This window comes from Octopus bimaculoides, chromosome 6, assembly GCF_046866305.1.
Source record: "Octopus bimaculoides isolate indiv1 chromosome 6, ASM4686630v1, whole genome shotgun sequence".
NCBI lineage: Eukaryota > Metazoa > Mollusca > Cephalopoda > Octopoda > Octopodidae > Octopus > Octopus bimaculoides.
This window is the reverse complement of record NC_142933.1, coordinates 59798819-59822895: the sequence shown is the minus strand read 5'-3', so window position 1 is coordinate 59822895 and position 24077 is coordinate 59798819. Positions and strand designations below refer to the sequence as shown.

At 35.6% G+C, this 24077-nt stretch overlaps 1 protein-coding gene across 5 annotated transcripts in view; it reads right to left on the bottom strand.

Moving 5' to 3' along the window:
• Positions 1–24077, bottom strand: part of LOC106870865 (puratrophin-1) — a 582111-nt gene that overhangs the window by 241556 nt on the left and 316478 nt on the right. For all 5 annotated transcript variants that reach the window (XM_089353963.1, XM_089353964.1, XM_089353965.1 and 2 more), the window contains one exon: positions 8497–8596. In XM_089353963.1, coding sequence (XP_089210089.1) covers positions 8497–8596 — 100 coding nt within the window. The remainder of the gene's footprint in view (positions 1–8496; positions 8597–24077) is intronic.

Sequence of the window (24077 nt, the reverse complement as noted above, 5' to 3'; positions counted from 1 at the left end):
AAATGACTACTTTTGAGTGTTCCTCAAATCTGCAGCTGTTTGATGTAAAATGTTTAGTAAGTTTTGTTGAGCTACTGATGTCATGCCCATATCCATTGAATCTTTTATTCAATTTAATACTAATCCTTTCTACTAAAGGCACAATTTGGCAGGAAGGGAGTTATTGATTGCATCGACCCCAATGTTTCACTGGTACTTAATTTATTGACCCCAAAATGAGTACTTGATGGTTTATTGAAATTATGTGGATATCTAAGGTTTCCCTTACCCACATAAATTGTACCAGGAATAAGACCAATCCTGAGTCAAGTCAAATAATAATAAGAAGAATAATGAAGAAAAATACAACAAGTAATTGCAGAATATGTGGTGATCGAGAAGAAAATATAAAGCATATTATTTCTGGTTTCCCAGTCCTGGCTAAGAAGGAATATATTCACAGACATGACAGAGTTGGAATCTATATACACTGGAAGCTATACCAACGCCAAGGAATAACAACAGAAAAAAGATTGTATAGGTACATGCCAGAAAAGGTCACAAAAAATGAGAAGGCAACTATTCTCTGGGATATGCCAATATGCACAGATAGAGGAATCAAAATTAATAAGCTGGATATAGCTGCCAGAGATCATCAAGGAAAAAAATGTTTACTAATCGATGTATCAATATTAAAAGATGACAACATTTTTCTAAAAGAAATGGAGAAACTTTCAAAATACAAAGATTTGGAAATAGAAGTAACTTGAGTGTGGAGCCAAAAACAGAAACAATTCCCATTATAGTAAGTGTATTAGGTATGATGAAAAAGTATTCAGACAAAAACTCCAGAACTTACAAGTATATATAGCATACAAAAAATAGTACTACTAGACACCGCACACATCCTACATAAAACACTTTCAATACAGTGAAAATAAGAGTGCCACAACAAACCACAGCACATACCCATGGCACACAGAGCTGCGCTCAGTAGTTCAGTGAAAGCATGTGATAAAAATAAGACTACTAAATAATAATAATAATAATAATAATAATAATAATAATAATAATAATAATAATAAGGGACCTTTTGAGCGGGATGGGCTACTTGACCTGAAGAAAATTCTAACTGGGCCACACCTACGAGGTCATGCGCTGTTTATCTTGATATGAGATCACCATGTCGCACACATATGGTTGTGATGCATGTGCCTGGTGTACCCTTATCAGACGAGTATTCATGATGGGTATAATGGGCTTCGTATATTTTATCCCAGTGTCACTCTGATGGCATGCACTGCTCTCTCACTCAATAATCTTATACTATAATAAGAGCCGTGTCCATCTGTCTGTCTGAAGCCATCAGTAATTAGATAGAGGAAAAATAGAGTTAGAGAGAGAGAGGGAGGTAGAGAAGTAGAGCTGAGAAGGGGAGGGAGAGAAAGAAAGAGAGACAGAGAGAGAGAACATAGGTGTGTGTAAAAGGAATGTCTGTCTGAAGCCATCAGTAATTAAGATAGAGCCGTGATTCCCAACATGGGACATGGTAATATTTTGGTGAGGCATGCATAGGGTTATGTTGAATTTATACCTTTTGTACACAATGTTTAGTATACCAAAAGAGAAAGGGGGCAATTCGAGAATGAGTTATTAAAAGAAAAATTCTTTATATCCTTTCTGTGGACAATTTTATCAAATTTTGGACACTTTAGAGATAACAGGTCGTTTTCATCATATTCATAAGATCTGATGTCACTAAAGAGGGAATAGATTATTTCTTTTGATTCAGTGGTATGTGAAAACATGTAGGTAATTACAAACATGCGTGCGTGTGTGTGTGGGTGTTTGTGGGTGTGTGTGCATGCATGTATGTAGTATACAACTGGTCAGTACTGAAAGCAATGCCATCTTAATTCCCAATGGAGAAATAAACTGGAGACAGAATTATGTGTGTGGGTGTGTCTAAAAGTATTGATTCTTTTATCTCTGGTAACAAAAATCTAGGTACACAAGAAAAATGTCGTGCTGCAAAGTATGGCAATAAATGGTGTTGGGGTGAGGGATGAAAGAATTGAATGGTGTGAGATGGGTTGAAATGGAGTGGAAGTAAGGGGTAGCGTCAGTGAAGGAAGAGAAAGAGGCAGAAAGAGAGAGAGAGAAAGAAAGAGAGAGAAAGAAAGAGAGAAAGAGAGAGAGATAGATAGATAGATAAATAGACAGAGAGATTTATGGTACTGGTAACGCACACATACACTGCTGAGACCCCCTTCGGTCATGACTGACCATGGGATTGCGCCTAGAAAGTTACCCTCAGAGGCACAAGTTCGGGCAAGGTTGTTTATTGAAGACCAGCAGTCGCCCATGCATACCGGCCTCCCCTCTCCACACCACTGATGTTATCCAAGGGAAAGGCAAAGGCCAATACAGCTTGGCACCTGTGACGTCGCAACTCATTTCTACAGCTGAGTGAACTGGAGCAATGTGAAATAAAGTGTCTTGCTCAAGAACACAACACGCATCCCGGTCCAGGATTCGAACTCACAACCTCGTGATCGTAAGCTCGACGCTCTAACTACTGAGCCATGCGCCTTCACTATACATACACACACATATATATATATATATATATATGAACAGAGATAAAAATTAACAGGTCATTTTATTCCCACCAGTCAGTTCATGAATTCAGCAAAAAGGTAAGATAAAACTTCCATCATTGATACAAAGGCTTTTGCATCTCAGAAGATTCACGGAATATTTTTTGTTTCTTTTTGAGCATATTTTCTTAAAGTTTATAATGAAATCTTTTTGAAGAAATTGTTGCCAAAAATTTGCTTGAACTGAAATTCCTTCGTACTTGATTCAAGTAAAAAAAAAGTTCAATATTCAGACGAATATTTAAAATTTGGATTTATACCCGCTATCCACGATAAACTGTCACCAAGTTATGAGTGAAAAACTCGGTGCATGCTTGATTGTTTGGGACAAGGCACCCATGTATCATCATTATCTATTTGAAGCACTGAATCAAACACTGAAGGATATAATAAACAATGATTTGATCTTTCGCAGCAAATTGATAATTTTAGGTGGTGATTTTCATCAAATTCTTCCAGTGGTTCGAAGAGCACAAAGGTCTTCTCTAATTGGAGCATGCCTGAAAAAATCTATAATTTGGCATGAATGCGAAGTACTTCATCTCACCACTAATATGAGAGTGCAAAACTGTCTCAACATTAATGATACCACCTCTCAAGCTTGACTGGCATATCATTCTGCTTAGTTATTGCAAATTGGTGATGGAAGAATCCCTAATGTTCAAAGACAATTATATGATGGTGTAATAGAGATTCCCCAGCAATTTCAAGTCAACAGTAAGGAGGATTTGATCAACCATGTCTATGAAGATTTAGAGATTAATTTTAACAATGCCCAATGGTTATCATCATGAGCAATATTAACAACAAAGAATGAAGAAGTTGACAATCTAAATAACCACATAATCCAGAAATTTCCAGGTGAGACATATACTCTGAGGACTATTGATTCCGTTGCAGAAGATCGACAATCTGCACTCTATCCTCCTGAATTTCTGAATTCTCTTAATATAAGTGGCATGCCACTTCACATTATCAAAGTAAAAACGGGTGTTCCTATAATGTTGCTAAGAAACTTAGATCAGAGAAATGGGCACTGCAATGGCACATGTTATAGAGTGTTATCGTTGTCAGATAATATTATCACTGCAAGTAAAATAACTGGTGTTGATGCAGGATGCACATTATTCTGCAACCATCTGATACTGATTTGCCCTTTACTTTGAAAAGATGCCAATTTCCAGTGAGACCTGCTTTTGCGATGGCTATAAACAAAAGTCAAGGACAAAGCCTTTCTAAGTGCAGCATCTACATACCTGCACCCGTATTTACTCATGGCCAGTTAAATGTCGCTCTAAGTAGAGTTGGGGATCCAGTGAATCTTAAAATATTTGCTGATCAAAAAGAATTTACCAGATCAGGAACAAGTAGACGTCATAATGAAAATGTAAGACTTACGTGTAATGTTGTCTACACAGAAATAGTGTAAATATTGATATGCTACCTATGTAAAAAGTACAGATTTGCTTAATATTTTCTTTGTTATTTTATTACTGATTTTGTAAAGTATTTGCATAAATATGAACATGTAAATTATATCTTTTGTGTATTTCTCAAACAATAGTTGAATTAAATTGAAATGTTATTCTAAACATAGCATTGTTTTTTCCTTATTGACGGGTCATGTACTAGTAATAATAATAATAATAATAATGATAGGAGAGTATTGTAGTTCACTTGAAGCATTGTGTATTGTTTGTAAAGAATAAAAAGTTTAGAATGGTACAACAATGCACTATAAAACAAAAAATGGACTATATGCCTGTTGTAACTTGGTTATCTATAGTCCGATGATATTTCGGAATTACAATTCCTTCTTTAGATCTTCTTAGCTGGAGTCTCTGCTACTCCAGCTAAGAAGATCTGAAGAAGGAATTGTAATTCCGAAATATCATCGGACTATAGATAACCAAGTTACAACAGGCATATAGTCCATTTTTTGTTTTATAGTGCATTGTTGTACCATTCTAAACTTTTTATTCTTTACTAATGATAATGATGATGATGATGATGATGATGGTTTCTTTTATTGGCCACAAGGGCCCAAGACATGGAGGATAATATTGAAGGATGAGTTATTGCACAACAAAAAAATTACAAAAACATAGGTTAATATCAATCAAGGGGAGATACTACCACATTAATATATAACAGGATATCTAATAGAAAGTAGAGAAATAAGTAGAATTCTCAATAACAGGGCAGTTCACTTAGAGTAATCCGAGGTAAACCCCACACAAAAATCCCAGATTACTCTGCCATCTCCCAGGCATGGGAAAGTGCCCTCTTCCAGTTTCTTTCCTCCTGCTTAGAAAACCATATTCAGAGTCGATTCATTCAGTCTCACCAGTTTTGCCATTGTCAACAACCCTTTGATAAACACACTAGAAGACAGCATCTCCCTCTCTACACTCATCTTCCTCTTCAAAAGATATTTGGAGAAATTGATGAAGGCTTGACAAGGTAGGAATGTACCTGTCTTCAAACCTTTCAGATGGGTTCACCACACAGCCTCTTTTGCCACAGCCACTAGGCAGAGAAAGACCTGCCTTCCTTCTCTGCTAAGGAGAAATGGTGCATTGATCTTCCCTATACACTTGACAGACAGCTGAATTCATCTTTCTCATGACAACAGCTGCTCCACATAATCCCACAACTCTTTAATGCACAGACACTGAATTCTTGCATGCAGGATTTTTCATCCACCTGCAAACATCTTGGGCAGGTTTGGATGTTGGCATATCCGGCCTGAAGAGCTTGTCTCGAACGGGCAATACCCCTCTGTAGCACTGCCAAACCAAAGACTTTTGGAAATTGTCCATGATCCTCAACTTGAAGGTCCCCTGGAAGACACTGCTCAGACTGTTCTTGTCAATGCCTTGATTCAATCCTAGGCCATCATCTCTCATACCCTCAACTAGCCCCCTATAGAAATCTTGGGTTTTCCTGCTAATGGTTTGGGCAGCTGGTACAATGCAGTGAGTGCCTGGCAACATTCTAGATGCCAAAAGCCAAACCTTGGTCTACGTTTGACCCATGACTGCAGCTGTTAATGAGATGAGCTGCAGAAAGATGTGTCACATGAAAGACGTCAACACCAGTTCACCCTTCTGTTGTCATTGTCCACATCATCACAGCGATTTAGATATTTCTGTAGGAGTGACAACCTCAAAGTGTGGCACCACATCATTAAGGATACCATCCCAAGACCACTATGGTGTAGGTGTTGACAGCAGATGGATTTTCTGACCAGCGAAACCTGACCCATCCATAAGAATTGGAAAAACAAGCACTCCAATCTGGTCAGAGTTTTCTTAGGACAAAGTACAACGGCTAGGTGATAGTACACTACTGAGGTGATATATGCATTAGCTACTTCCACCTGGCCTTTCAGAGACTGCTTCCTTTCTGCCCATTTCTGAGTGGACTTGGCGACCTTAATTATGACCTCTTCCCAGTTCCTATCTACTTGAAGATCTGGTTCAAATCTGACTCTGAGAACTTTCACCGGACCCTCTGTCCAGCGACAAAAATCACTGCTAGTCGACTTGTATTTCCAAGAGCCTAGTTACAGACCTACTGACTTGTCCTGATTTATGAGTGCTCCTGTGCATTCCTGATATTTTTTCAGTATAGTGTCGATCTTTTCTTTGTCCAAAGAGTCTGATACCATGACAGTGACATCTGTCAAATTTTCCTTATATCATACCCTACCATCTCCAAAATAGACATGCTGGATGATGTGCTCCTAGATACATAGGTGCAATATGCCTAGGAAAAAGATGGAATGACCATGGGGTGAAGTCTGCTTGATCAAGGTTAACTTGTGGCTAAACAACATCAACAACATATACACAGCATGTCAACTAGCCTAATAATTATTGTTTTACTAAAGATACATAGCACCATTGAAATATATGCACATTTCCCCTAAGCCCTCAGGCTATTTCAAGAGTTGGTATTTAGCTCCAGTTTCAATGCATTAAACAGGTGTGATAAATCTTTCTGTGATATAATGCTGACCTAGCTCAAGTAACACTACCAGGTAATCTGAGGCAAATAGAATTGAGTGTACATACATGACCTCAAAATGTGAGATTCAAACCTTCAAAACATTAGTGAGCATTCTATCAGTTTTGGCTAATTGTAACTCTCTTAGTTGCAGCATTCAATCAATATTTATTCTAAGCAAGGTAGTAAGCTGACAGAATCATTAGCATGGCAAGTAAAATGTTTAGTGGCATTTTATCCATCTTTATGTTCTGAGTTCAAATTTTACTGAGGCTGACTTTGCCTTCCATCCTTTCAGAGCCGATAGAATAAATACCAGTTAAGTCCTGGAGTCAATGTAATCTTACAAAATTACTGGCTTTGTGCCAAATTTGAAACCGATATTTATTCAAAGTTTTAGTCTTCTATTATATTCCCATCCACACCTGGGGTGCTTTATAAGACTATTGATTCAATTCCAGTACTTCACTAGGACTTTATTTTATTGACCCAAGAAGGATAAAAGGAAAAGTTTTCCACAATGAAATTTGAATTTAGAGTGCCGATATTGCAGGTATTTTGTCCAATGCTTTAATGATTCTGCCAATCTACATCAATATTTATTGATCTTATGCAAATGTAAATGAATCAATTTCTTAACTTTTCCATAGCATATGCATCCATCAATAATAGATTAGCTGAATTGACTTCAAAAGAAATAAATGCAAAACTATGAGATTCCTTTTATAAGCAAATGAAATACTTGTTAATTAAATAGTATTCTTGCTACTTAATTATCCACAGTACTTCAGCAACAATCATTGAGTAAATAATTGTGAGATGCATTGGCCATGCAAACCGATACCCTCAGTCTTTCTCCTCACTTACTTTGTCTCACTCTCACAACAATTTTCCCACTTCCAAACTAGCAAAATTGTTTGTCTCTCCAGTTCATATTCAAAATTTTATTCAAAACATATTCAAAATTTACATTTATCTCTCCTATACTGTTATTCTAACTGTGTTTTACTCCACCCCCAGACCTTATGGTAAACTATTTTATATAATTCTGTTCCTTTCCACTAACTCCTGCTCCAGCTTATGTTTTCTCTATTCAACATTGCCTCACAGAAATTAACATCAACTACATTAACCAAGGCTAATGGGTCATTGTTGTTACTGTTGTCATCATCATTATCATTGCCTTCTTCTTCTTCTTCCTCCTCCTCCTCCTTCTCCCCGCCACCTCCTTCTTCCTCAGATTCAGTTTCAGATAAAATAAAGTAGGTATTGTTACACTTTGTTACTGATGTAACAATGTGTAACAATATCTACATATGGGTACACACTGTGGGTAAGAATTGTCATCAGTTCAGCTGATTATTCTATATTTTGTTCAACGATGCATTGATTTTGTCATCTCTCACTCAGTTATAGCCCCCAAATTCTATTAATTTGATAAAAAGAGATCAATAAAATAAGTGCAACGCTGAAATAAGTATTGGGGTAGATAAAAATCAACTAAAATCTTTGAAGGCAATACCTCTATACAGTTACTATTTAATGACAGAAATGAATAAAAAGAATTTTTAAAAAATTATATAATTCTACCAGTTGTAATAAAAAAGGAAAATTGAGATGGTTTTAGATATGCTAAAAGTAGCAGCTAAATTTCTTTCAAACTATATACTTTATCTTAAAATAGACCCCTTGGAGAATAATAAAGGTACATTATTCTTGGAGAAAACAGATGAGATAGCCACAGCTTGAATGATTTTGATCATAAGTCTGCTCAGTCATAACCAAATGCAGACATGACAACATCAACAAGCCGAAATAAAGATAAAACAATTATTATGATACTCACATGAAAGAGATGTAAAGCCTCCAAGATTGTATTCACTGTGGAACTGGTGGATCCTCGAATATCAGCAACTAGTGTGAGACCAACACATTTTTTCCTTTTTCTAGAGGAAAGTAAAAGGAAATAAGAAACAGTTATATTTGATTGATGTTCCATGATAAACAGCTCAAGTTTTGAATTCATTCAAGTGGGTCAGAGGTCACAGAATTGTCAAAATGTTTATAGTTATGTTGTAAGTTGTTAGATGTAAGTAGCATGAAGAAGAGGTGGCTAGGAGATTTTGGAAGGAAAGGCATAATAGAAGTAATGAGAAAGAAGGAGAATAGTGACTATTTGTATGAATGTGTGCAGGCATGTGTTAGCATGTGTGTGTGTGCGTGTGTGCACGATGCCTGTGTGTGCACACGTGAACGCACATACATGAGAGTGTTTATGAGGAGAGGGAAGTGTTTGGGTAGAGGAGAGAGAAAAGGAAGAATGAGAAATTTATGAAGGGAAGGTGGATGTGATAGAATAGAAGATAGAAAATAGCACAATAACAGGTATCAAAATAGGGGAAAGTTGTAGGCAAAGAAGGGAAGGGGTGGAGAGAATGAGAGATACACAGAATAAAATATAAAGAAAGAAAAGGATATGGAGAAAGAAAAAGCAAGATATGAAGAAGGAGGGGGAGAGAAAAAGATAAAGAAAAAGAGAGAGAGCAAGATAGGGTGAGAGAGAGAGTGAAAGTGAGTAAGAAAGAGAGCAGGAAAAACCTAATTAAATTGTCAATGCTTGACTTGATTAACCTTTGCTATAAAACTATGAAATGAAATTTGAAGGGAGAATAAAATTGACAAATGTGGAGACAATTGAAATATGAGTGCAGAAGATTAAATAGAGTATGATATTTAGTTCTGAGTTCTTATAAGTAATCTTCAATTCTAACAAAGCAGCCAACTCAGGACCACCAAAAACACCCATGGCTTTGAATGTTCTCCAATATAAGAGTAGACAATCTTTATCTAAACACTATTTAAAGTAAGAAACAAGGTGACAAAGATGGGAATCATGAGACCAAACTCTGCTTGTTTCCATCAACAAGGTATGAAATAAACATACTACTATTTCTATTTTGAAACTGAAAAGGCTAATGCTATAAAGAAGGTCAGGCAGCAATTAAAATTGGAAAAAACACTTGCATCAACCATCCATATTTAAATCTCTAAGTTCTTAAAACTAGCATAGAAAATAGAGAATAAAAGGTGTCAAAACATTTTTAAAAAAAAGTATGTTTGTGCATTTACATAAGAGAGAGAGAGTGCATATGTGTGTGCATGCACACATGCACAAGCATGTGCATGTATGGTCTTCATGAAAGACTTTACAAGCAAATGTCTATTTTGATTCAATAAAAGAAATTTAAATTCAGCAAGGTTTACTAATTATAATATAAGTTCCATTTTCAAATATCAATATACCACAACTACATTTGGCTTTCTGGTTCAATGCTTAAAAATAGATTTATTTTGCCTCCTTCCAAATCCTAAATTATAATCATCAATTTCTAATTTTGCATTCTATACTCCCATTCCCCAATTCCATCCTCACACACCTAAATTATTGTCTATGCATAATAAGGCTATGAGACACTCGTAAAACTGGACACCCTCCCTTTTTTTTTTTTTTGTCAGATGTAAACAAATATTACTCGTCCAAATGATGTCAGTATGAAGAGATGTGGAAGCAAATGCCTTGTTTTCTTTCAGCAGGTTTTCACATTTAAGCTCTTTAGAAAATCATGATATTTATTTACATCTTTTGTCAAAAGTATATGCCATGTATCATTTGTGCCATGTGAAGACCATGTATCTTACTTGAAAGACAAGGGTTGGTGACAGGAAGGGCATCAGGCTGTAAAATACTGTCCCGTGAAGCCTCATTCAACCCATGTAAGTATGGAAAAAATAGACATGATAACAATGATAATGGTGTTGGTGATGATGGTAACAAGACTGATGCTGATGATTTTAGGTAAGATTGCTGAAGTATCTAATATGAACATTTAGTAACCCTACATCACTGTGCTTATTATATTTAGTGATAATGTAATTATACATTCCACATGATAATAACATGGCATGAGGCTGTTCCCTTACAACATCCCATATTTGCAGGAATTTTACCAAATTTACCTATCTAGTGTATACCTACGATGGACACTTATCTTTTATCTAGACATTCCAATGTTGACAACTACAACTTTTCATTTATTTATTATTTATTTTGCTTTTAGATTTATCTTTGTCTTACAGTTTTACATTTTTCTCCTACTGTCAAATGAAGCAGAATCTTTCAGAATGCCAATGTAAAGTTTGATTCTGCTTCTTTTTCAAGCAAACATCTTACATAGACTTCTACCTAGTCATCATTGAAGGTAGGCAGGCAGATAATAAATATCTTGGCTAAATTTCCTTTTAGCTATAATAGATTATATGTTCCAAATATAAATTAAACTTATAGGTAACATACACAAACATATATAGCCTTATAATTATTGAAATGTACAGTACCTTTTGCTAAAAACAAATGGTTTTTCTGGTTGTTATCATATTTACTTACTGGAAGCAATAAATTATGAAGTCTTAAAATAAACAGGTGATATGTTAGAAAAGATTGAAAATACCCTAAACTTCACAAGATTCTTTCACTTCTACATGATTATTTGTTACCATATTTAGAAGAGTTATTGAAATTTCAAATGCATGTCAAAATGAGTTACACATTTCATATCAAGAGCTGTGTCACTTCAAACTGGTTTTAATTGTTGTTAATTTTATACCATGGACTTGCCATAACCATAGAAGAATCTTTAATAATTTAGACATTTAATTTTATTATAGATATTATAGATTAAAGAAACATAAAATTCTGTTACATTTTCAATCAACGCACAATTTGTAAATGATAGATTGTATTTTAATTACAACTAGGTAGAAGTTATCTTTCCTATAAATTTTCTCATCATTAACTATGCGCAATTGTTCGATCTAGGAATAACAGCTAAATCTCTTTCACATAGGCAGTCCCAAAATTATGGCAAGACCATGGTCAGAAAGTTTGTGATCACATGTTCTCAATCAAGCTTCTGCTGGAGCTAAACAACAACAACAACAACAATGGCAGTAGTGACAACTGCTGTAAAAATAGATAAATAGGTTGTTTTCATGGTCCTTTGATCTGTTAGAAATAGCAGTCAAAACCCCCTAAAATCACACCTTATTGTTTTAAAAGAAAAATGAAATGCCCAAGGCTAGAATACCTCTGATCTTAGGTCTGTTAATTCAGTATTTACTAGGTGGGGAGGACAAACAAATAAAGCATAGCATGTTCATGTTACATGGATTTGAATATCTATTCATTTATTTAGTTTGCTATTTTACAATTAAATTTTTCATGCTAGCATTAATAAGAAGCTATTTGTTTATTAAAGTAATTATTGTTGCAACCATGAACAAATCTAACACAAAATAGAGAAGTGGAACATATCTATACTGATCAGGCAAAGTATAGCAGAAAGAGTTCAATGTAACAAAATGTTTGTAGTAGTTGCAGTTGTAGCGGGGATTAAACTCATAACCAATCTGAACAAATAGTCTAACACATTAACCTCACAGACACTATTATGTTTGACAGAATCAAACAGTTTTAAGTCCAATAAGTTGCTACCCTATCAATTACACAGTCAGGAACTGCTGGCTTTCTCTCCTTTTCTCAAGAGGATTCAGCAAATGCATAATCTCTCCCTCTCTCATACTATATACATATACATATATACATACATACATACATACATACATATATATATATATATATATATATATATATATATATATATATATATATATATATATACTCAATATAAACATGAACAAGCAAGAAAAAACAACAACGTGAGGACGTGGAATAAGTACAGTGTTATTGGACGCTCAGGAAAAGAAAGAAAAGAAAGAGGATTTCATGTTTCAAGCAGAGCTCTTCATCAGAAAGTCCAAAGAAGGGAAGACGGAGAAAGAAAATCGCCAACAATACACACGTGGTCACACACACACACACACATATATATACATATATATACATATATATATATATATATATATATATACAGAGAGAGAGAGAGAGAGAGAGAGAGAGAGAGAGAGAGAGAGGCACAGGCATGGCTGTATGGTAAGTCCTACTGTTGGAAAAATAAGGATGCATGAGAATTGAAAATTGTATTAGGTTTAAAAAAGGAGCTAAAGGTTTATGTGTGAAGCAGGAAGTGTGGTGTCAAAACAGGAAGTGTGTGTAAGGGGAGATAAAAACATTTGTCACCCCTTACACACACTTCCTGTTTTGACACTACACTTCCTGTTTTGACACTACACTTCCTGCTTAACACAAACTTTTAACCCTTTTTTTAAACCTAACACAATTCTCTATTCTCATGCATCCTTATTTTTCCAACCATTATATACATGAATTACCATTGAACTTCAAAAGCTCAAAGACAATATAATGTATTGGTATATTTATTTTTTTATATATTATTTTCTTCATTTTGTACTTCTTTGTAAAAAACATTTTCATTCTCCCTCTTCTTGAAAATTTGCTTCACAATGAAAGCCGGTTAGAGAAATCTTTATTAAAATATGCTTCCAGTTTAGCATTCTGCCTTATTATTATTATTTTTCATTTTCCTATTATTTCTCCACGTGCGGTTAACACAACCCCACTATTTACTGACTTATCTTTTATACATCCAACCACGTGCTTTCACATACCAACTTTCTCACCCATATACTAAAACACGTGAGACTGAAAATGCCACAGAAGACCAATACTTCGGATAAAATTACAAACGAGGATATACTTAAACTATTAACTCACACCTCATTACCTTAAATAACAAAATCGAGGACTCAAATCTACTCGCCCGGGAAAGGATAAACAGTGAAGTCACTACTCACTACACTGATCAGGTTAGTAATGATTTACAACTTTTATGCACAACCCTCAAATCAATGTACATTAACAAACCTAACAATGAACAACAACCTCCTCTACACGATACTGTTGACGAATTCATTTTAAAACAAGAACAAATTAGTAAAGATTTAAACATTCTGTGTACTACACTAAAGTCGGTATTCACAAACAAACCGAATAACAGCCAACGCACACCAAATGAAACACATCAGGACGCCATACTTACACAAGTCATTTTAACAAAAAGAAAAATAGAGAATATTTGGAATACAAGCCTCCATAATAGAAAACTCGCTTACTGGAATATGATAAAAAATTCCAACAAAGCAGATATTTACGAGGGATGGATGAACTCAACACAAATTATTCTCCCACGCAAATTCCAGATCAAAACAATACCAAATGAACTTGACGGACAGAGAACCATCAGGGAAAAGTTAGCACTATTCCATCTAAAATCAGAGATTGAACTACTAAGACTTAGGGCCTCCACTAATGAAGAAAAATATAAAAACATCGACGAAGAGATACACAGGGAAATAAACAAACAAACCGAGGGACAACCCCTCGAAAATACCATAAATTTTTTGGAAAGAAGTCTGTGAAAAGGAAGAAAGAAACTCTCTCCTATGCTGGGAAAAAAGCAATGATTTCTTCCAAAGATATGAATCAACTTTTAAAAAAGAATTCAGCACAGATAATCCTTTCCTAAAGAAAAGAACTATAAATAATATACAAAAACTGAACAACGCACAAACCACCACCAATTTCAACCACTTAATCAACAACAACCCTCCTCATTACCCTCCATACACCATAAATAGAAATCATTTACAACCACCACTTTTGAACCACCCAATACTAAACAGGGAACAAGCTTACAGACAACGCATTTATGAAATAGATTGCACCAAACATAAAGATCACCCATACACCAGGAACAGAACACACCAACAACGTCCCAATACCAGGCATAATCACCCCATAACAACCCAAAACAACACTAGGATAAGAAACACACCACATGCTAGTCACTACTACCCTATGACCCAAAATTACTGGCCCCCACCGAACTCAAGAACAACATAAAATAACACCAGATCAAGAAACATCCCACATACTAGAGTTACACACATCACTAACCAAAACATCCGTAGACACCCACACACATATAACAATCTGAGGCAACAATACTACCATTCCCCCGAACCAATCCCATATAACCTCACAGACAGCTCATGCAAACAAAATTACAAACAACATTTTTTAGCCCCAGGACACAAGCTGGAATCTAGTAATCAGGAAAAACCGAAGATAATCCATCTCTCAACCAAACCTCTTTCAAGCATAAAAATAGACATCCTCTCAAAAGGGCTAAAATTCACCCCAACTCCACGCAGAGCCAACCAAAATGAAGTGAAGGACAGTATAACAGAATTCTGTAAAAAATTAAGACTCACAGAAGCATTAACCAATCACAACACTGAAGATGACTCACTAGTCAAAAACAAAAGTGAGCACATCCCACACAAAGGAAGAAATAAAAATTTAGATGAATTCTGCAGCCACATCGAGAACTTCCCTTACCACACCATGCATAAACAGACAGTTAACTCAAACTTTAACACTACACAATGGAAGGAACTAATAGAACTCCAAAATAATGAAGATATTACGATTAAGGAAGCAGATAAAGGAAGTGCAGTTGTAATAATGGACACATCATACTATAGAAACCTAGTAATCTCCATGCTGGATGACAATCAACACTATGAAAAAGTCACAAACTACACCCCACAAAAAATAATGAAAACCCTGTCCTCACTAATTAAAACACATGGAAATGAACTGACAACCAAGGAGATTGATTTTCTAACAAACTTCAAATGCAAGCCTAGCCTCTTCTATGGTCTGCCAAAAATACACAAAAGCCAGATCATAAATGAGACCATAAAAAAATCACCAAAGACATACATACATACACCAAACCCGGGGGACCTAAAATTGCGACCCATCATAGCTGGCCCAGCCTGTGAAACACACAGACTAAGTCTATTTATGGACATCCTCCTAAAACCCTTCCTTAAACACATCAATAGCTATATCAGAGATGACTTGGATATGTTAAATCACCTCCCAAAGAAAGTCAAGGAAGAAACAATCATGGTCTCATTTGACATGATTAATTTATACACCAGTATACCTCATAATTATGGACTAGAGGCAATTCAGTTCTGGCTGGATCAATTCCGAAAGAAATCCCAAACAAGATCAGTAAAGAATTCATTACTAAATCGGTTGAATTCATCTTACGAAACAACCACTTCATGTTTGACAATACTTTCTACCGACAAAAATCCGGAATTGCTATGGGCACTAGGACAGCTCCAGTCATTGCGAACCTAACAATGGGTTACTTGGAAATAATAATATACCAGGAATCTTTATCCACCTTTGGAAACACCCTTTCGCAATACATAAAAGAAAATTGGAAAAGGTTCCTGGACGACTGTTTCATACTCTGGAATGAAAACACAGATGAACTCTTGAAATTCAAAAGTCTATTGAACAGTGTCAACCCAAACATACAGTTCACAATGGAGTACAACCAAAAGGAGCTCCCATTCTTGGATATACTAATTAAAAAAGTAAACCTAAAAATAGAAACGGACATATTTTACAAAACCACAGAAGCCAAACAATATCTACTATTTGATTCATGCTACCCAAGACACACCAAGACAAACATCCCCTTCAAACTTGCAAGAAGGATATGCACAATAGTGTCAAAACAAAATACTAGAGATTATAGACTACAAGAACTCAAAAACACACTAATTGACAGACACAACCCAGTTCAACTCATAGAGGATGGAATCAGACGTGCATCACAAATTGACATAGAAAACTTAAGAAAAGTTAAACACAGCAACACACCTTCCCTGAAAATACTGCCGTACATATCCACATACAACCCCAGAAACAAAGAAGCCTTCACCATCATCACCCAAAACATACCAATGCTACATAAGGACCCCAAATTAAAGGAAATTTTACACACACACAAAATTATTAAAAGCTACAAACAACCAAAATCACTGAAAAAGATCTCACAAAGGTAAAATTATTTTCCAAAATAACAGATGCAAAAGTAAAAAAATGTGGTCGACCAAATTGCGCAACATGCCCAAACATTCTAGAAGGTTCAGAATTCCTCTGCAAAGAGGGACAAAAATTCAAAGTTAAATCTGACTTTACTTGTGCCTCAGAAAACCTTATTTATGTAATAAGATGCTCGGGCTGCCACGAAAACTACATAGGGTCCACAGGATTATCGCTCAGATGCAGATGCACTCTGCATCGACAGCAGATTGCATGCTCAGAATACCGAATGATACCTTTTAGTGAGCATATTGAGAAATGCGCAAAACAAATGCTACCACAATTTATAATCTTTCCTTTCTATCAATGTGCCATTAGAACACCAACACAAATTAGATTAAATAAGGAAACCTTCTTCATTCAAAAATACAAACCCAAACTTAACCATTGCTAACACATTTAAATAAGGAAATTCATCACCCCACTGAGAGGGAAAAAAATATAGAACAAAACCATGGTAAATTAATCAAAATCTACCACCTCCTACATTTCGATTATCTCCCTTATACCAGAAGAAATCCCTAATTACCTCCCCCTATCTAGAACTCTTCTTTTCAGACAGGAGCGAACACATGTTACAATGAAGTAGAGAAATTTGAAAAGACAACATGAAACCGGTTATTTATCCAAATACAATGTTTATATACCAAAAAGATTTTATAACATTTTTCTGACATAATTTAAATATATACTTTAACCATGTAACACAAGCCTTCTGTAGTTTTTTCATTCTTATTATCTTTTATACATCCAACCACGTGCTTTCACATACCAACTTTCTCACCTGTATATATATATATATATATACACACACACACACACACACACACACATATATATATATGGTGGTTGTCTACTCCTTAAACAGAGTTTGACCACCTCCTGCACCTACACCTTAGCCCTTTCATGGCGTCTGATGTGGCTTTTTAAACCAGACAGTGTTTTGAAAAAACACCCACACAGATTGCACCTCTGATTTGCACTACCAATAACTGCAAGTAAGTTCTGCTCATTGTGGATCCTAACATGTCTTTTAAGACCCCCATTGGATTTGCAAACCCTCTGGCACACACCACATTCAAACGTGTGCACAGACATATAATCAGAATAGCTGGGTGAGGTTTGTTTTCCATGGGTTCGCAGGTGAGATTTGAGGCCAGCCAAGGACAGACATGGTCTGTCACAGACTGTGCACACAAAAAGGTCCTTGTCATTCACCTTCTCAGTCTTCACCTTTTTCCTTAAATGTCTCTTGAGCCCTGCTTGCATCATCCTGGCCTCTTCAAATGCTTTCACTCCACTCCACACCCTTGTTCACCATCCAACTCGATCTGAAGCGAGGACTTCTATATCTTTTGGAGCCATTCCAATTGACTTCATAGCAGTCCTTATGCCATCCTTAAACCTTTTTTTAGGTTTATGCCGATAACGTTTCCCCTCTGCAAGCTCACCATAAAACAGCTGTTTCGGCATGCGTTCATCTGCCATTCGAACAATATGGCCACACCATCTCAATTGGTTCCTCAAAATCATGGCTTTAATTGAGGGGATGCCTGCAGATGCAAGGATATCTGTGTTTGGAGTAAAAGAATTCCATTTAATTCTTAAAATATGACGAAGGCATTTTTGGTGGAATTTTTCTAACATTTTAAAATGCCTTTCATAACAGGTCCAAGTTTCACAGGAATACAATAGGGATGTTAAGACAAATGATTTGTAAAGAGCCAGCTTTGTATTGTTATTTATATGTCGCTGGCGCCAGACGCGTGACTCCAAGCCACCAAATGCTTTTGCTGCCCTTTGAATTCGCAGGTGTATTTCCGTATCAAGATTTCCATCATCTTGAACAGAGCTTCCCAGGTAGACAAATGAATTTACAACCTCAAGTAACTTTCCCTTAACAAAAATTTTAGGGAGGTTACAAACAGCACCATACGCAGGTTGATACATCACAACTGTTTTTTTCAGATTGATGGTCAGGCATCAAATGCAGATACAAGGGATTGCAGACCCGATTCAGAATGACTAACCAGATCACAATCGTCAGCATACAAAATTTCCCTAATAAGTGAAGTAAAAACCTTCGTTTTAAACTTCAGTCGGGTCAAATTAAAAACATTCCCCGTTGTTCGATATTTTATGTAAATACCCTCCTCAGAGTTTTGAAAGGAATGTGACACCACAACGGCAATATATGTATATATATACATACACACACACACACATATATATATATAAATGTATGCGTATTTTATCAATGTGTACAAATAGCAAGGAAAAAAAAAAATAGTTACCAGGGTAGCAAAAATTCACATAAGTGCCAAGGATATTATAGCCTACTTATAAAGATGGAAATTCCAGGGTTAAGTGAAATTTTTTTGTATAACATAGATAAATTAAAGAATGGAGTTAAACGTTATTCAAATCTTTATACTTCCAACATATGTTTTGAAGAAAATACTGATGTTATTCTAAAGGAAATAAAAACCTTTCACAAATCATCTCTTCACATAACAACAAGTTATTAAATACAAATCCACTTAATGAAAATAATAACATTGATATTATTAATGTTAACCATTCTTTGAACAATAATAACAACAATATTAATATTTATGATATAAATTTGAATCATATTAATTTCCTTAGCAGTAATTCTAAGACTAGAAACTCTGTTTATCAATGTAAAATTACTTCTAGTTGTGATGTCTTTTTTTACATAGGTAGTTCATTGTCTGAGTAGTCAAAAAGAATATCTAACCATTACTCTACATTCAGACATATCAATAAACACAACAATACTGGGCTTAGTAAATTTGGTCTCTAAAGGAACATAATAAACAATTTCATTTGGAATGGAATATTCTATCTACATCCTTCCCATGTGATAAAGTTAAATCTTTGTTTCCACTCTGTAATGAAGAAAAATTTCTCATCCTGTTCTTGGAGAATTCTCTTGTAAATACATTTAAAGAATACATTTATTGTTGCAAGCATTGGCAAAAATATACCTTTAGTTCCTATAAGTAATTTCTACCAATCTATAAAATCCGACCTTTCATTGTCTTCTTACATTTCATTTCTACTACATGTAGCCATTTCCATGCTTTTAAGCTTTATTCCCATTCATCTATCACACTAATTTCTCCACTCTTAATTTTCTGTTAATTTCTTTCTTTCTTCTCCTCTTTCTCTAAATTGACTTTGGCGTTAAATCTGTTAACGGGTTTTTAAAAAATAACTTCCCAGTGTTCCCCTTCATCATATACGTGGTAACCACATTCAGTTAAAATGGCTTATTGATGTGTTTTGTTTCTCTATTTTTCTCTGACGTTCATTTGACAAAAAATTCACCAAGATGGTGTCTGATGACTGAAACAAGTGAAAGATAAAGATAATATATATATAAATAGATTATAATATTTTATCTATCTATCTATCTATCTATCTATCTATCTATATATATATATATATATATATATATATATATATATATATATAAACATATTACATTTTATTTTTTAATTCATCTCATTAATCCTTGCACTTATTCTGTGAAACTCTGTTGCCAAAATACTAAATTATGGGGATGAAAAACAGCAACACCAGCTGTCATGTGGTGGAGGAAAGATACAGATGCAAAGACTCACACACACAAAGACATACATACTACAGGATTCAGTTACTGTCTACTAAATCCACTAGCAAGGCTTTCGTTTGCCCAAGAATGACACCAAGGGTCCACACAGTGGGATTGAACCTGGAAACGTCTTTGAGAAGCAAACTGCTTCCCACCTTCCTACACAGCCATGCCTGTGCTTTTGATATATATATATATATATATATATATATATATATATATCATCATCATTCTCGTTTAACGTCCGCTTTCAATGCTAGCATGGGTTGGACGATTTGACTGAAGACTGGTGAACCGGATGGCTACACCAGGCTCCAATCTGATTTGGCAGAGTTTCTACAGCTGGTTCCATTTCCTAATGCCGGTGATAATGATGATGATGATGATGATGATAATAACAACAACAACAATGTTGTTATCGTTGTTGTTGTTGTTATCATCATCATCATCATTATCACTGTTATTGCTACTAGAATATTAACAACTCCTATGAAATGAACTTCCACATAAACCCATCCAAAATATACAGAACTGACACGCACACACTCAGCAAAATTTTTTTAAAATACATAAACAGCCTCAAAACACAGCAGATAGCTTTGGTACCAGAGACTATGTACGTAGGAGAATGCCTGTGTATACATATTTGTATACGTATACGTATGTGTGAGGGGATAGATGGATATATACACACGTGTACTCACATATATATATATGATCTTGAATCATTGGACATCTAAGTATGGTTATGCACACGGACTTACATATTGGTGTGTCTATAGCTATTTGTATGACCTCATGTACTGTTTGTAGGCTTTTTATTTGCATTATATTTTTATATTTTTATATTTTTATATTTTATATTTTCATTTATTTATTTTATTCTTGCTGTACCCTTATTTTTATTTTTTATTTTTATTTCATTTTTGTTTTTATCTCTTACTGTATATTTGTATGGAATTTTTTGTGAATCTCTGAAGAGGCCTAGCAAATCGTGCATGTACCCCCATTTCAGCATTTCATCCGCTAATTACTCCGGCAGGAGCTATTTGGATAGAATGGGGCATGCCAACGCTAGGCCGAAACAGCTGTAAGTTTATGTTTATTCTCAAATTCCTTATGTACTTTTATTTGTAAACCCGGTTGTCAATATAACATGGTTTGTCATAAACACTTGTACTTTGTGGTTTTTTTGTCACTTTAGTTACAAATTAAGTTAATTAATTCAACAGGATACACTGTCTGCAAGTCGTTGGGTACAGCATATTATCCTCCATTTTCTAATTGCTATATATATATGTATGTATGTATATATATATGTATATGTAAGCATGTATATATGTGCATATATATCAGTAGATATATATGTATATATATATAGAAGTATATTTATAGATGTGCATGTACAAATGTATATATATATATATATATATATGCAGAGAGAGAGAGAGTGTGTGTATGAGAGAGAGAGTGTGAGAGAGAGAGGGAGAGAGAGAGAGAGAGAGAGAGAGAGAGGGAGAGAGAGAGAGAGAGAGAGGGAGAGAGAGAGAGTCAGTTTAGATGAGATGCAGTTTGGTTTTGTGCCATGTAGAAGCAGCACCACTGATGCTATATTTCTGGTAAGACAGCTTTAGGAGAAATACCTAGCCAAGGATAAACCTCTGTATCTGGCTTTCGTTGACATGGAGAAAGCCTTTGACAGGGTTCCCCTGCTCCCTTATCTGGTGGTCAATGATGAAACTAGGGATAGATGAGTGGTTAGTAAGAGCTGTGCAAGCAATGTACAGGGACGCTGTCAGAAAGGTGAGGGTTGGCAACGAGTACAGTGAAGAATTCCGGGTAGAGGCAGTGAGCACATATGTACATGTGTGTATATATACTTATCATTGTGTATGCATATATGCATCTAAGCACGAACACAAAACGAAGTTTTGTCTAAATATTATCTTCCTTTTAACTTCTACTTCCTTTTCTTTCTCTTATCAGTTACAACAGCGAAAACTGATTACGGCATTTTCTCTAAACTACAATGTATACTTTCCCCATTTCATATTTGTATTTTTTGCGTTTCAATAATTTTTCTCTCATTTAACTCATTCTCAAATTTGATGGACATATAGCAGTACATAAGGTGGCTCAAGAAATCTCTTGTCAGACTTTTTATCGATGTACCTGAAAAGACGCAGAATGGATCGAAACATGTGTTGTACCCAATAAAGTCTATTACAAATTCTATCTCCTATTTTATTAATACTGTTACCCCAAATGCCACTATGAAGTCACTGCAGTAAATCTATGGATAACAACAGGTAATCGAAACTGCAGGTGCATTACTCATCATCCACTTTTACATTTTGTATAATTTCTCCATTACATATATTTATATATATATATACACACACATACACACATACATAAATATATATATATATATGCATGTATGTGTATATGTACATCTGCACATATATATGTATATATATATATATATATATATATATATATATATATATATATATATATATATATATATATATAAGGGTCTGGAAGCTTAAAGATCCTGCGAATGGATAGAGAAGCCTTTGATGAAATAGAAGGGGATATAGCTTCACACGATGCAGAAGACAACTGGAGGCTTCTACGAGACAACCTGCTGAGGGCCACTGACCAGATCTGTGGATGGTGCAAAGTCACCTCTCGACCCAAAATAATGTGGTGGTGGAACAATGTGGTTGACAGAGCTATTAGACAAAAGAAACAGGCTTGGAAGGGCTGGAAGAATGGTGGTAGCAGGGAATTGTATCAGACTGCCAGAAGGGAAGCTAGGTGACAGGTTTATTTAGCCAGAGGGGAAGCAGATAAGAAAAAAATTGCCAATGTTCTGTGCCGTGAGGACCAAAGACTTGAGGTATTTTGTGTTGCAAGACAGTGTAGGAGAGAGAATAGTGATGTCATAGGAGAGAAATGTGTTCGCATGGATGATGGTACACTTGCACTAAACGAGGCTGCAAAGAGAGACGTTTGGAGACGCCACTATGAAAAGCTGCTCAATAAAGAAAATAAAAGAGAGAAAGAGAGTCTGTTGAATGTCGACCCAACAGAAGGACCAATTATCCGAGTTGACAGTAACTTGGTAAATGAAGCGATCAAGAGTATGAAGAGAGGGAAAGCCCCCGGCCCATCAGGAATCACTGCAGAGATGCTCAAAATATCTGGCAGTGTCGGCTATAGCCTAGTCACCCATATAGTTAACCAGGTAATACACGAAGGAGTTATACCCAATGACCGGTGTAGCAGTACCATAGTCAACTGCTGCAAAGGTAAAGGTGATGCTTTAGATACAAATAATTACGGAGGTATCAAGTTGTTGGATCAGGTAATGAAAGTCACGGAGCAGGTCATAGCCCAACTAATTGAGGAGAGAGTCAGTTTAGATGAGATGCAGTTTGGGTTTGTGCCAGGGAAAAGCACCACTGATGCTATATTTCTGGCAAGACAGCTGCAGGAGAAATACCTAGCCTAAGATAAACCTCTGTACCTGGTTTTCATTGACATGGAGAAAGCTTTTGACAGGGTACCCCATTCCCTTATCTGGTGGTCAATGAGGAAACTAGAGATAGAAGAATGGTTAGTGAGAGCTGTGCGAGTCATGTACTAGAATCAAAGGGCCTTAGAGTCAAGCTAGCTAAAACCAAAGTCCTAATAAGTAAGAAGGTAGACAAAACACAAACCCCTTCAGGTAGATGGCCCTGCTCGATCTGTAGAAAAGGCATAGTAT